The 16,687-nt window shown below is 33.4% G+C and overlaps 1 protein-coding gene across 3 annotated transcripts in view; it reads left to right on the forward strand.

Moving 5' to 3' along the window:
* mypn (myopalladin) overlaps positions 1 to 16,687 on the forward strand; it is a 35,797-nt gene that overhangs the window by 16,132 nt on the left and 2,978 nt on the right. For 2 of the 3 annotated variants that reach the window (XM_039648467.2, XM_089116717.1), the window contains exons 9-19: positions 325 to 1,114; positions 1,211 to 2,485; positions 3,661 to 3,802; positions 5,457 to 5,534; positions 7,396 to 7,617; positions 8,478 to 8,627; positions 8,709 to 8,785; positions 10,417 to 10,543; positions 12,526 to 12,733; positions 15,156 to 15,321; positions 15,652 to 15,785. In XM_039648467.2, coding sequence (XP_039504401.2) covers positions 325 to 1,114; positions 1,211 to 2,485; positions 3,661 to 3,802; positions 5,457 to 5,534; positions 7,396 to 7,617; positions 8,478 to 8,627; positions 8,709 to 8,785; positions 10,417 to 10,543; positions 12,526 to 12,733; positions 15,156 to 15,321; positions 15,652 to 15,785 — 3,369 coding nt within the window. The remainder of the gene's footprint in view (positions 1 to 324; positions 1,115 to 1,210; positions 2,486 to 3,660; positions 3,803 to 5,456; positions 5,535 to 7,395; positions 7,618 to 8,477; positions 8,628 to 8,708; positions 8,786 to 10,416; positions 10,544 to 12,525; positions 12,734 to 15,155; positions 15,322 to 15,651; positions 15,786 to 16,687) is intronic. The other variant, XM_089116716.1, reaches the window with a different exon arrangement.

A 16,687-nucleotide genomic window follows, 5' to 3' on the forward strand; every position in this document is an offset into this window, starting at 1 on the left:
ACAAGCTGAGCGGACTATAAATATCTCTATTTGCTAAATAAACCAGGCAAGTTATTTTTGTAAAAACTAGATTTAGCCTAATTAAAATATAAACTAGCAGCTAATGTTTTAAAAATGTTTTATTTGGCAAGTGACCATGGTATAAGCCGGTTAATGCCCTCCGAGATGTCCGTTGTCAAGTTTTAATGCACTTCGGCGGAGGCAACCGTCCTGGACGGCGGCCGTCGTCCATTAAAACCTGACAATGGACACCTCGTCGGGCATTAACCCTTATTTAGACTGCTTAAGTCTAATTCTGAAAAATATTTTTGCCTGCATCAATAGGACACAATAATAACAACAACACCACCACCAAACCCACAACAACAAGCACTTTAACTGTGGAATCTTCTCCACCAAAGTTTCAAGCAACAGACCTGAAATCAACAACTTTGAAGCGCAAGCCAGATGTCCCTCTGGTAAACAACAAGATTCACTCAAGTATGATTTGTCTCGACCCTTTGAGCACTGGCTTTAAGCAGTCAGGCCCTCTGGACTCTGAAACATTTCGTTCAGACTCCCTAAACCCTAGTATGTTTCGCCATGAGCTCAGCACTAGCCTGCCAAGTCTAAACCCTCTCAGCATTGGTAAACACAGCTCAGATACTTTCAAGAGTAGTTTACCTCGGCTAGACCCACCCAGCTTCAATGCTTCCTCACTGACCTCTGATTCGAACCATAAGTCTGTCAACTCTAGCACTGCACACTTCGATTCAGGAGGGTCTGGTTGTAAGCCTTCCACAGAAGTGAACCAAAGTCCATCCAATGGATTAGCCTCTCTGAACTTGGATCACCAAAATGGTTCAAACTCTACCTCCTGCCTTTCTGTTACTAGTCCCAAAACAGTAAACATCAGTAACCATCAAGAGCAACCACCTGTTAAACCCCTACCGGATCCCCCAACTTCTTGCCTCAAGACAAGACCCGAGGGTGTGTCAGCGAATCACAATGAACCCCGCTCTACTTCTCGAGCTGGTCTCCGCGTAACCTTTAAACTCCCGGAGGATGAAGAAGAAGAAGAGGAGAAGGAAATCTCATCCAAAGAACCCCCACCGGTGTTGGCTAAACCAAAATTGTAAGTACCAACTTCAGAATGTTCCAAGACAACATTTTAGGACCTTCTGAAATAGATGCGATTCATTTGATTTATCCTTTTTTACTCTTATCCTAGAGACCCAGTGCAGCTTCAGATCCTCCACAATCAGGTGCTTTTGGAACAGCTGCAAGATAACGTCTCCCCAAGCCAAGAGTTACCACATTTAGACAGGACAAATTGTGAGCCACCGCCTGTCACGCCAACTCAACCTCCAGTGCCACCTCTCGTAATTCCCTCCGGTCCAATTCCACAGCTGATCCCTGCATCCATCCCTGCTCCCATATTAAAAGCAGTTCCTGTATCCCATTTAACCAATTCCATACCCTTGCCCCAACTTACTCCATCAGCCACAACCTTACACACCCTTCAACAAAATCTGGTTCCTACTACTTCGTTAAACACTGTTCCACCAAGTATGGTTCCTTCTACCTTAATACCCCCCAACAATTCGGTGCCTATCTCAACCAATGTGGCTCCTATGCCAAGTGTGATACCAATAACTCAACCTCCCAACATCCCTATGCCTCAATCAAATGTGGGACACTCTATGCCGTTTCTTCAAATTATGGCTCCATCCATCCAACCAAACCCTAACTACGTGACCAATAAGCCACCCATTACTCCTTCCAGTCATATATCACAAATGAACATGAATCCAACTTTCCAGATCAACTCTTTTCCCAATAGTGACTTGATGACCCCTAATGCAGCAGTGGTGAACAAGTTAAACACCACCTCAATTACTCATCCCAGCATGGCTCCACAAGACACACGTTCTCAAAATGTGTCCTATCCACCCGTGAGTATCGTCCCCACACCGCATATGGTGAGAAATCCACCTGCGCCCATCCCGAGTCAACCGAACAACACCCCCCAGCCTCCACTTCCCGGGATTTTTCCCATCTCCGCCCAGAGCTTCAGCTACACCAGGCCGAAGGAGTTCATCGCAGCTCAGACGCTCTCTCCCACCAGGAGTCTTTCTCCAACTGAGTCTCCTGTTCCAATGCTACACGAATTAGCAGCGCAGATATTCCCAAAGTCAACGCGGGAGATCACGTCGCCCGTCAACCAGTTTGCTCCGTCCCCAAGAAAGTTTCCAACAAGAGTCCTGGAGTCTCCGAGAAGCCCCCCGTATGTGTCCTCGCCACCTCTGTTGCCTCCTGGCCTGGTGAACTCAGTGTTTTCTTTCAGAACTCAGTCTCCAACACAAGCTTCTTCACCGTCTACGTCTAGCAGCTCCAGCCCCAGTCCCATCCAAAATCCAGTGGCCTTCCTTAGTTCCGTCCTTCCTTCACTTCCAACATCTCCTCCGACCAATGCAATGGGGTTGCCCAAAAGGGCCCCACTGGGGTAAGCAAACTCCAACTCAACATTAATTCACCCAAAAATGAAAATTAAGTCATTAATAACTCACCCCCGTAAGACCTTCGTTCATCTTCGGAACACAAATTAAGATATTTTTGATTAAATTTGAGAGCTGGATCACTCCTCCATAGACTGCCTAAGGGACTGGCTCTTGACGGCCCATAAAGTCATTAAAGAATTTTGAGAAACCCATTTGAATTTCTGTCTTCTATGGAGAATTTTTTGTAGAATATCCTGGCTTGTCTTATTTTTCAATACAACACTCTTAGAAGAAATGGTTCTATTTAGAACCAGAAATGGTTCCATCCCCCGCTTCATATATGGAACTCCAAAATGGTTCTATATAGAACCCTTTTTTTTGGTAAAAGGTTCTATTGGCCAAGTATGGAGCCCCAGGGTTCTATATAGAACCTAGAGGAACCCTTTTTTTAAGAGTGTATAGAACCTTTTAGGGGTTCCAAATACGTAGCGCTGATAGAACCTTTTAAGGTTCTATATAGAACCTTTTCTTCTAAGAGTGAATAAAAGTGTGTTAAACTGTTGCTCTCAAGCTTCGAAAGGATGAAAAAGCACCATAGAACTATTATAAAAATAGTCTGTTTGACTGTATTATATTCTCTAATCTTTTGAAACCTAATCTATTATCTAAGCACTCCAGTTGGCTGTTAATTGTTGTGACTACATCAGTAAGTCAATATGTTTAAATAAAGAAACAGATATGTGAACAAATGAACTGAATCAACTGATTCGTTGAAAAGATTTGACTCATGACTGATTTGTTCATAACTGTTAATCTTATAAACGTTCACAAAAGTTCCAAAAAGAGTGGCTGTCAATATTCTCAGGGAATAACTACTTTTATGATTGTTTTGTGTCATTTTTGAGCTTGACAAGCTCCCAACACCCTTTCGTTTCCAGTATATTGAAAAGAAAGGTCACGGTCCACAATTTTCTTTAAAAAAAATCCCTTTATTGTGTTGCATTAAAGAAAGACAGTTTCGTTTTTGGGTGAACTGTTCCTTTAATGTGATTTACCCAAGTAAATCATTCCAAACAGCCAGTCGGGTTAAAGTTAAACCTTTAGGGCAGGTTATGGTTAGGGTTTGCTTATATCTTCTTGTGTTTCTTACCTCAGTCTCGTTGTGTTACTCCATGTCCAGGCCTCAAAGTTCACTGAAGAAGAATCAAAGAGTTTCCAGACTCATGTCCGATAGTGAGCTCCGCGAAAGCAAGGAAACACTCTTACAAGATATTGAGAAGACGTTGCGATTTAAAGATGAACCACATCATTTTGGACAACAGGTACAACGTGTCATCAATATTACAAAGATGTAATTTGACTAGTGCATAGTAGAAATAGTGTTTTATTTATTTATTTATTTATTTACCAGGGACCATACAGTCAAACAGCCTGTAACTGATGCGCAGCATATAGAGTTTAATTAAAAACTCAAGTAGACCCAGGATTGCTCATCTGCTTTAGTTTTTGAGTTATGAGTTTATTTGAGTTCTTTATGTGATGCATTTATAATCTTGGTTTGTAATAGTGTTTGTGTGGGCTTATAAAACACTGATTGATGGAGGTGGAGACGGAATAAGGAAGAAAAATATCCTCAAAGATAACATTGCATGCATATAATATATTACAATACCACAGTTAGATCAGTCTCTACTCTCAAATAAATCTTTGCTACCCTCCATGTCAAAATAGCTAGCACTTCTTTATTATACTACCAAAAATAGAGAGAAATACTGTAAATATTTAGTTGTTCTGTAAATGTCTTTAAAAAAAATGATTTAGGACTTACAGTTAAAAGCTGTTTAATATCAACATGAAATCAAACACTCTTTTCTAATTGGAAATTATCTTCATGTCATCTTCATTATAGTTTCATGTTGATTTTAAATGCAAATATACATGATTTGAGGACTTTTAGAAACTGAATACTTTCGATTTTTAAGTATTGCTATCAATGAAAACCTAATTTCTGTTTGTGGTCTTTATATCTCCATATATTTGGATATACAGTACGTGTATATAGTGTGTATATATGTATATATATATATATATATATATATATATATATATATGAAGAGTTCAGATGCAAAAGCCTCTAAATGCCATTTAAAATTTTCTTCTTTAATGATGATTTTTATCAAACTTGTATATTAAAGTTCAGTAATTTCACTTAAATAACAATTAATAGGTAATTATCATTGCCATTTAAGTGAAATCACTGAACTTCAATATACAAGTTTGATAAAAATGATCATTCTAGAAGAAAACTTCAAATGGCACTTAGAGGCTTTTGCATCTGAACTCTTCATATATATATATATATATTAGGGCTGTGCAAAAATTAATTGCGATTAATCGCATCCAAAATAAAAGTCTGTGTTTACATAATATATTTGTGTGTGCTGTATATAATTATTTTGTATATATAAATACACACACATGCATGTATATATTTAAGAAAATGTGTTATTTATATATAAAATATTTATATTTATATAATATAGATTATGTATTTATAAATATATACAGAATTTAAGCGCAAATAATTCTTAAATATATACATGCATGCATAGGTATTTATATATACAAAATAATTATATACAGCACACACAAGTATATTATGTAAACACAGACTTTTATTTTGGATGCGATTAATCGCAATTAATTTTTGCACAGCCCTAATATATATATATATATATATATATAATATATACACATACATATGTTGATGCATATATATACTATATACATCAGCAAAGACCTTCCCATGTAAGAAAGAATCACCCTTTTCACATGCTAAATCATTTCATGTGTCAAATATGCATCCGCATCATGAACCATATTAGCACTGTCAGAGTAACACTAAAACACACATTTGTCTTGATGTGTGATTAGTCTCTGTGTTTCCATCACCGTCATTCATCCTGTCCTCCATAGAAGCCGAGTTATGTGGGGGAAGTGAGCCGATCTCTCGGACCAAACATTCCCACTGCGGCTGTCGTTAACTATGACGAGGTACAAGGCATCTTCTCCATTGCAAGCAGTGCTTTGTTCTGGATTGCTTTTTAATCAACATGAAAACAAGAAACACATCTTTCGGAGTTATTATAAAGCGGTGGCTTTTTCCACTAATGGAGCTGCATGCACAATAACTCATTTTAGAGGACCATGCAGAACGTTTAAATGTTTTAAAGGCCGAAATGATTTGCAAATCTGCAAGCTTTATTATTAAAACCTCAGTTTAACGAATGATAAAAAATATAGCAGTGTCATTGTAATCACGAATTAATCGCATCCAAAAAAAAAAACGTTTGTGTTTATATAATATATGTGTTTGGATAATTCTTTTGTATATATAAATTCGCACTCATGCATGTATATATTTAAATAAAAATACGTTAGTTATTTATAAAATATTTATAGATTATATAGATTATATATGCATACTAGAGCCAGACCGATATATCGGCCGACCGATATTAGGCATTTTCCATAATATCGGTATCGGCAGTTATAAATGGCCGATTAATGAATATTTAAAAAATAAAATAAAAACGGACGAAACTCACTTTAATCATCTCTCCTTGGCCTTTTATATTGAAAATGTATGTTTTACAATTTGCAGTATGATGTTATCTATTGCTAATCATAGACTAGCTAACCACAAAGCTAGCTAATGCCACTATCATCAGACCGCTAACGTTAACATTAATGAGCTTGGAAACAACAATGAACTTTTTCTGCCTAAATAAAGTAATGATTACTGTATTTATAACTAGTATATCTCTAGTTATAGTCCCTGGATTGTAAAATGTAAGTTATACTTGCGAGGAGTGAACATTAAGACATAGAGAAAAAGTATCAAACGTATCTTGTGCAGAAAAGTTAGCTTTTCTTTTACACGCGTGTGAAATCCAACAATATTTAATAAAAAAAAAAATATCGGCCGATATATCGGATTTTAAAACCCAAAAATATTTGTATCGGTATCGGCCTTCAAAATCCTTTATCGGTCGGGCTCTAATACATCCTGTATATATATACAGTAATATTTCTTAAATATATACATGCACGTCTGTGTTTATATATACAAATAATTATACACACACATATATTATGTAAACACAAACTTTTATTTTGATTTATAACTTTATATTTATGTATTAATCGTTTCACAGCCCTAATCGTAACTAATACTCTAACTAGAATTCAGTCATGAGAGATTATGCATGAGAAACTAATATAAAGATATATAATTAAATGCTACATGTTATACGTACTTACTAAATCGGTGTTCAATGGATTTCTCCATTATATAGGCTGTTGTTTTTCATCTCAAACACAGTGTCTATGTGAATGCAAGTGTAAACACGAGTGCTTGAGAGACTAGACAGAGATAGGAATGAACAGGGCCGTTCTGTATTATAAATAGAGGTGACTACATTAGAGATGTTGGCGGTCCCCCAAGTTGATATACTAGTAGGTACTAAATGGGAAGCAATATTATAGGGTTCATAGCATACTTTGGGAATGTTTTTTTGCATGAAAACACAGTCCTAATTTAGTTTTATATACCCTCTCTGACGTGTTGAGGGCTAGTTTGCTTTTAAGACTTCACATTATAATGTTATTATTGTAATCGGTTTGCATATTTTAACATGTGTCACTGATTTCATCTGGTGATACATCTTGATTTTGTATGATTTGTATTTTTAGACATTTTTATGAAAACTTTAACATGCAGTTAGATCCTGTACTGTGGATAATGTTTCCACAGATCCTGGGGAGACGTTTCCAAAGCTTTCATTTAGATGCAATGGGACACGTTTATGACCTGATAAGATCATTAATTCATTGGTAATTGTGTGTTTTGTAGGAATACAAGGTGTCGAGCTTTGAGCAGCGGCTAATGAGTGAGATTGGGTTTCGTTTGGAGAGAACTCCGGTCGAAGAGTCGGATGATGAAGTTCAGCATGATGAGATTCCCACGGGAAGATGCATCGCGCCCATTTTCGACAAGAAACTGAAGCACTTGAGGGCCGTGGAAGGGATTCCCGTCACGTTTACATGTAAAGTCGTCGGGATTCCAATTCCCAAGGTGAGTGTTTGACAGACTGAGGGATTCTGGGATGTCAAAGAAAATAAGAGTTTTATAAAAGAAGTCTCTTCTGCTCATCAAGGCTGTTTTTATTTGATCAAAAATACAGTAAAAATTATTACATATTATTAGAATGTAAATCATCTGTTTTCTATGTGAATAAATATAGTAAAGTGTAATTTATTTCTGTGATCAAAGCTGAATTTTCAGCATCATTACTCCAGTCTTCAGTGTCACATGATCTTTCAGAAATCATTTGCTGCTCAAGAAATGTTTATTTATTATCAATGTTGAAAGCTTTTGCGCTGATTCATATTTTTGTGAAAACCATGATAAAAAAAAATATAGTCAGTACAAACGAAGTGTTTATTTAAAATAAAAATATTTTGTACGATTTTGAATGTCTTCACCATCGATTTAAAAAGTTCTTTTTGAACAAAACTTAATTTCTTGTAAATAAATAAATAAATAAATATGAATGAATAAAACATCTTCTCAAACTGTTTTCCGGTCAATTTATTCTAATTTATTCTAATCAGTAACAATTCAGGGTAGAATTGTTACTGCACTTCATTTTATTCTAAATGGTTTTAATTTACTGTATTTTATTTTTATCATTATTTCTTATTTTTTATTCTAAACTGTTTTAATTATTCTGATTTCTTTTGATTATTTTAATTTCTTCTATGTAAAGCACTTTGAATTGCCATTGTGTATGAAATGTGCTATATAAATAATCTTGCCTTGCCTAATTTCCACAACAACAACAAAATATATAATATATGAAAATATTAAAGTCGTGAGAAGTTCTGTCTTCAAACTGCATGTTGAGGGACTTTTATTTTGTACTCCTCCCTCAGGTTTACTGGTTTAAGGATGGGAAGCAGATTTTGAAGAAGAACGAGCACTACAGGAAAATCAGAGAGGGTGATGGGACGTGTTCGCTACACATAGAAGCCGCTACGAGCGACGATGACGGCAATTATACAGTCATGGCAGCAAATCCACAGGTAACGGCAGCGAAGACGACCAGGAGAAACTCCACTGAATTATAGTTGAAATGAAAGCCAAGCCTCTTATCATGTCCACAGGGTAGAATAAGCTGCTCTGGTCATTTGATTGTCCAAACGGGTCCCGTGCGAAACCGGCCCATGGTTCACGCTCAGAGGTGAGTCGCGTCAGCTTTCATTACGTTCTTATGTAGTTGCAATGGCTGACGTTTAATAGACTTGTATTCAGTGTTGCGTGTAACTCATTACAAGTAGCTTGAGTAACGTAATCGGATTACTTTTTTCAAGCAACTAGTAACGTATTAGTTTAAAATTTACAACAAAATATCTCAGATACTTTTTCAAATGAGTGACGCTAGTTACTGTTTCACATTAATTGACTGACAGCTCTATTATTGTCGTTATAGACTAAATGTGAGCATGCATTTACTCATCTCGCTTGCACAAAAGATTCAGTTTTCCTTAAAATGAATGAAAACTATAAAATAAGATAAGATAAGATAAGATAGTACTTTATTGTCCGTGTACACGGAAATTTGTCTTGCAACCCAAACTCCAACAATTATAACACACACAAACTAAAAACAAAACATACAGTCATCAATAAAAAGTATACCAAAGTACTTAAATAATATTATGGGCACTCCGCCCTGCAAGAGTGTTCTTCAGCTACAAGTGGGGGGAAAAACTATCGCTTCTTTCCCCTCATGCGTTGATTCAGCATCGATATTGACAGAGGAACAAATGAGTGTTTGTATTTGTTCTTCCTGCACTCTGGGACCCTATAGCGCCTCCCAGAGGGCAGGAGTTGATACTCCTTATTCAGCACATGAGAGTAATCTTGGGAGATTTTATGAGCCAAGCGTACAGTATGTATTTCATGACTTTCAATAAACGCCTTCTCAACCGACTGTCCCACCAATTTTGAACAAATTCCCAGGAGCCGAAAAATCCTCGCCTTCAATTAAATGCAATTAAAATGCAAAATCAGAATAATATGCAAACCTTGAATAATTAAATATAACAAATACTTTATGCATTTAATAATCTCATTTTATTGACCAATGTACTGTACTGTAAACCATAAGCAAAAATGACTTTAGATTTTTTGTATTTATTGGTAATGTTAAACTTTCTTCTCCTGCATCCTATTCTTGTGTTATCAGAAATTAAAAAAAATTTAGTTTCAATTTTGATCTGAAAGGTATGGAAACATATTGCGTTCACTTGAGGAAACAAAATCTCCTCTGTTTTTCTGAATTAACGAGTTAATTATCTCAGAAATATAAGAATATTTTTCATGGAAAACATTTTTTCACTTTATGAATTAATCAGTTACTCATAATTTTTTAGATAGTCAAGTCATTAAAACAGAGCAAAAACTTTTTTTTCATTAAAAAATGATCTCGTAATTCTAAAATAATTAACTTGTTAATTCAGAAAAAGCGCACACATTTTTTCCATGAAAAATGATCTCGTAATTCTGAGATAATTAACTCGTTAATTCAGAAAAACAGAGTAGATTTTGTTTCCTCAAGTGAATGCAAGACGTTTCCGTAGTTAGGGACTTTAAATGTGCCCCAAAATAGATTTTTTTTTTATAAAAAAAAAGCAAGCCCAGCCCAAGTGAGCCAAAGTAACGTGAATGATGCTTTACTTTTCTTAAAAAGTAACTAATGCAATTCTCCCTGTATTGCTCTATTGTAATGCATTAATTTTCTAAGTAACTTTCCCCAGCACTGCTTGTATGCATAATATTTCTGTCATCATCACTCATCATTTTCCACAGAGTCCGAGCGCGCGTACAAGAAGTGGAGGGAGAACCGGCTCAAGAACGCTTCTTTCGTCCACACTTTCTGCAGGCTCCAGGGGACATGTTGGCCCACGAGGGCCGGCTCTGTCGGCTGGACTGCAAGGTACCGTCACATGTGAACACAAAACACATCTGAGCACTCAACACGCCTGAATATCTCTGCATTCAGTGTCCTAGAAGAGAAACTACACACTGCACTACCCAGGACTGAGGGTCTTCATTTATCATTTACTTACATTTAGTCATTTAGCAGACGCTTTTATTCAAAGCAACTTACAACTGAGGAATAAACCAAGCAAGTCATCATGAAGAGGCAAAAACAACGCAAGAAGTGCTCAAAATACAGAGTTCAGGCATTGCTCAGAGTAGCAGAAGCCAGATAAGCAAGGATTTAAAGGAAAAGGAAATTATTTATTTTTATTTTTTATGTGTTAAGATTTACTTAATGCGGAGATAATATACTTTATGTAAATATACACTTAAACTGAATGGTTTTTAGACACTTAATTGCAATTAAATTAAAATGTATGAATAGTTTATATTAATATTAAATGCAGTTATTTCAACTGAAGACTTAATTGAATCAGTATTAAGTATATCTTCATATGCAATTTTATAGTTCTTAAAATTGAAATATGGTCAAAGATTACCGCCGAATATCCCGACAAGCATTTATGGAAAAATAGCAATTAAATAGATATTATTAAATATATACTGTGTGTATTTTTATATATACTATATACTGTGTGTATTTTATATATATATATATATATATATTTGTACATTTTGTATATATGTGTATTTTGTGTATATATATATATATATATATTTTTTTTTTTTTTTTAGTTAAAAATAAATATATTAATTAATTCTGATAAACTATATATAATTCCTGTCATGTATCTAAATATATTAGTAATTAAATATGTGGAATTATGAACTTTTCAATTTGGTACATTAAATTTTAAATGTTACATTGAATGAAACACTAGTTAAATTATAATTAAGTACTTCACTACATCAAAATAAGTGTACTTCTTTAAAGTACAACAAAAGATTTTTAAAACAATTATTTACAGTCAAATTTTTCATTATTACACTTTTTACTAAACTGTGTAGAGAAACATAGTCATGAAAGTGAACTCTCTTTAAATACATTTAAGTGGTCTTTTATTTAATTAATATTATATTATCTGCAAGTACACTTTTTTTTTTACCTATACAAATAAACGTATAAATAAAATAAAAAGTACAAGTGTGCATTCAATAGGATTAAGTGCACTTCTTTTTGCTGTGTCTTTTCTACTGTTGTACATTTAAACCATTTTTAAATGCTTCAAAATTGACTCTTATCACTGAGACTCGAACACTTTTTGGGGCCTCTGCTTGTATCCAATACAATAAAAAATAACATATTGCTGAAAGCTTGACGTTGCATGTTTTGACTTATTGTAATTGAGTTGTGTGACCCGTTCTAGACTAAATGTGAGCATGCATTTACTCATCTCGCTTGCACAAAAGATTTAGTATTCCTCAAAATGAATGAAAACTGTAAAATGCAACATCAGAATAATACGCAAACCTTGAATAATGAAATATAACAAATACTTTATGCATTTAATAATCTCATTTTATTGACCAATGTACTGTAAACCATAAGCAAAAATGACTTTAGATTTTTTGTATTTATTGGTAATGTTAAACTTTCTTCTCCTGCATCCTATTCTTGTGTTATCAGAAATTTTAAAAAATGTAGTTTCAATTTTGGTCTGAAAGGTATGGAAACATATTGCGTTCACTTGAGGAAACAAAATCTCCTCTGTTTTTCTGAATTAATGAGTTAATTATCTCAGAAATATAAGAATATTTTTTCACTCTGTTTTTATGAATTAATCAGTTACTCATAATTTTTGAGATAGTCAAGTCATTAAAACAGAGCAAAAACTTTTTTTTCATGAAAAATGATCTCGTAATCCTAAAATAATTAATTCGTTAATTCAGAAAAACAGAGCAAAAATGTACTTTTTTCCATGAAAAAAATATCTCGTAATTCTAAAATAATTAGACCCGCTCTGTGTGGTGTAGGTGAGCGGATTACCTCATCCGGAGATCATGTGGCTTCTCAACGGGAAGCCCATATATCCCGACATAACTCATCGAATGCTGGTGCGAGAAAACGGCATCCATTCTCTGGTTGTGGATCCTCTGACTCAAGCTGACGACGGGACGTACACCTGCATCGCCTCAAATAAAGCGGGACAGAGTTCCTTCTGCCTCCAGCTCAGAGTCGTGGGTGAGACACACGCTTCACACTGCTATTTAAGACAAGTTGGCATCCTTTGGGAAATCATAATTGTGATTAACATTATGAGATAAGTCACGATTGTGACACAAAATGTCAATTATGAGATAAAAAAATCATTATGACAGTCAACATTGAGATAAAAAGTTGAAATTGACATAATTATCACGTAAATGTTCTTTCCATTTTGAACTTTTGATTTAGTTGTCAATTACTTTTTATCGTGCGTGTAACTTTTTGTCAATTTTGACTATCGCATACTTCACAATGATGTCATAATTTCAACTGTCCTAATGACTTTTCAACTCATAATGAGTCATAATTGACACTCAATTCTGACTCTCATAATTGATTTATGATGTCATAATCTCGACTGTCATAATGACTTTTTATCTAAATTTTGACTCTGTCATCATTTTTGCTTACATAATTCTTACTTTTCATCTCATATTTATTGACTTACTTTCATAATTGACTTAGAATAATGGCAGCCGGAATATGACATACTAAGTCAATTATGAGAGTCAAAATTTAGATTAAAAGTCAGATTTATGACATACATACTCAATAAGTATGCCATAAATCAGAATTATGACATACTGACTCAATAAATATGCCATAAATCAGAATTATGACATACTGACTCAATAAATATGGCATAAATCAGAATTATGACATACTGACTCAATAAATATGCCATAAATCAAAATTATGACATACTAACTCAATAAAAATTAGATAAAAAGTTAGATTTATGACATATTGACTCAATAAATATGCCATAAAAAGTCAGAATTATGACATACTAACTCAATAAATATGCCATAAGTCAAAATTATGACATACTAACTCAATAAAAATTAGATAAAAAGTTAGATTTATGACATATTGACTCAATAAATATGCCATAAATCAGAATTATGACATACTGACTCAATAAATATGCCATAAATCAGAATTATGACATACTGACTCAATAAATATGCCATAAATCAGAATTATGACATACTAACTCAATAAATATGCCATAAGTCAAAATTATGACATACTCACTAAAAATTAGATTAAAAGTCAGATTTATGACATAGTGACTCAATAAATATGACATAAAAAGTCAGAATTATGACATACTAACTCAATAAATATGCCATAAGTCAAAATTATGACATACTAACTCAATAAAAATTAGATAAAAAGTTAGATTTATGACATATTGACTCAATAAATATGCCATAAATCAGAATTATGACATACTAACTCAATAAATATGCCATAAATCAAAATTATGACATACTAACTCAATAAAAATTAGATAAAAAGTTAGATTTATGACATATTGACTCAATAAATATGCCATAAATCAGAATTATGACATACTGACTCAATAAATATGCCATAAATCAGAACTATGACATACTGACTCAATAAATATGCCATAAATCAGAATTATGACATACTAACTCAATAAATATGCCATAAGTCAAAATTATGACATACTCACTAAAAATTAGATTAAAAGTCAGATTTATGACATAGTGACTCAATAAATATGACATAAAAAGTCAGAATTATGACATACTAACTCAATAAATATGCCATAAGTCAAAATTATGACATACTAACTCAATAAAAATTAGATAAAAAGTTAGATTTATGACATATTGACTCAATAAATATGCCATAAATCAGAATTATGACATACTAACTCAATAAATATGCCATAAATCAAAATTATGACATACTAACTCAATAAAAATTAGATAAAAAGTCAGATTTATGACATAGTGACTCAATAAATATGACATAAAAAGTCAGAATTATGACATACTAACTCAATAAATATGCCATAAATCAAAATTATGACATACTAACTTAATAAAAATTAGATAAAAAGTCAGATTTATGACATAGTGACTCAATAAATATGCCATAAAAAGTCAGAGTTATGGCAGCTGAAATTATAATACTGACTTTTTATCTGTTTGTATGTCATAATTCAAAATAATTCTCATGAGTTTTGGTCATAATTTCGACTTTTCCTCTCATTTTCAACTCTTTAAATTCATAATTACAATAATTTCATAATTTAAACCTTTCAATCTCATCATTATGATTTACCAAAGCATTTGATTTGTTTCTTATGAAGTAGAATTGGTCTTCCATAAAGTGCATCAGAAATGTTTCTGAAGATGACCAGTGGTGTCTATCAGCGAAACAGCTGACTTGTAAGAGTATAGTTTTTACACGATGTCGTCCTCATTGTCGTTAAGATTGAGTTTAAATGCATGTAAAACAAGTTAGAACATGCTTGACTTTAAAAACGTCTCGCTCAAACGCAGTAAATTAGCTATCCAATATAACATGTGCATAAATTATTTGCTCCTCTCCTCCCCTGTTGAATAAACCTGTGCAGAGAAAGAGCTAAAGCAGGCTCCGTATTTCGTGGAGAAGCTGCAGAACACGGGCGTCGCTGAAGGAGCTCCGGTGCGCCTCGAGTGCAGAGTTGTGGGAATGCCACAGCCACTCATTTACTGGAAGAAAGACAATGATACGATCCCTCACTCCAAGGACAGGGTCAGGTGAGTTCACTGGGAGGTGATGTTTGTGAGAGGTTAGATGGTTAAAAAATGGTTTATTAATGACTCTTCCTCATGTCGGTCCAAGCAGTGGCACTGAACGTGGATCCACAACAGAACCAGAACACAATACAATGCTGAATAAAGTCGTAGTTTTTGTTATTTTTGGACCAAAATGTATTTTCGATGCTTCAAAACATTGTAACTAACCCACTGATGTCACAATAATGACATAAGTTTTATTTTTGGGGTGAACTAACCCCTTTAAATGCAGTAGATAATACAGTAAATGAATTTAAAAAAAGCATATTTTGACTTGTTTTGCTATCCCAGCATGCATCAGGACACTACAGGTTACGTATGTCTACTAATTCAACCGACCAGAAAAGAAGATGCTGGCTGGTACACGGTGTCTGCGAAGAACGAGGCCGGGATCGTATCGTGCACTGCCAGACTAGACATTTATGGTGAGTGTGTTTTTTTATGTGTCGGTTCTGTAAATTTGTTAAGTTAAAAAAAATAGTAAAGCTGTAGAGTATTCAAGATACAACTTTAACATTCTCCTGCAATGATGTAAAGCAGTGTACAGCAGGACCTTATATCGGATGAGATATAAATTAATGAAAAGATGAATAAACTACCATATTAGTCTATCTAAAACTAACTTTTCTGATTATTTTAAGAAATTATAAAAAAAATTAAATTAAACTATTTTAATCCTAACTTTTTTAATTAATTTAAGAAATTATTATTATAAGTTAAACTATATTATTACTACATCTAAAACTATTTTAAACTATTTTTCTAATTAAAGAAATTATTCTAGTAAAATAAAACTCAACCGAAAACTATTTTAAAAAATTCAAATTAAAGTAATTTATTAAAGTAATAAATTAAAATATATAATTACTCAATCTAAAAATATTTTAAACAATTTTTCTAATTAAAGATATTATTCTAATAAATATATGAAGAGTTCAGATGCAAAAGCCTCTAAATGCCATTTGAAATTTTCTTCTTTAATGATGATTTTTATCAAACTTGTATATTTAAGTTCAGTAATTTCACTTAAATAACAATTAATAGGTAATTATCATTGCCATTTAAGTGAAATCACTGAACTTAAATATACAAGCTTGATAAAAATGATCATTCTAGAAGAAAATTTAGGCATTTAGAGGCTTTTGCATCTGAACTCTTCATATGCTGAATCGAAAACTATTTAAAGAATATTTTAATATATCAAAAAATATTTTAAACAATTTTTCTAATTAAAGATATTATTCTAATAAATATATACTGAATTGAAAACTATTTAAAAAAAATTCAAATTAAAGAAATTATACTAACAAATTAAAATAAATTAATA

Source organism: Pimephales promelas, chromosome 11 (assembly GCF_988280905.1).
Source record: "Pimephales promelas chromosome 11, fPimPro1.hap1.1, whole genome shotgun sequence".
In the NCBI taxonomy this organism is placed as follows: domain Eukaryota; kingdom Metazoa; phylum Chordata; class Actinopteri; order Cypriniformes; family Leuciscidae; genus Pimephales; species Pimephales promelas.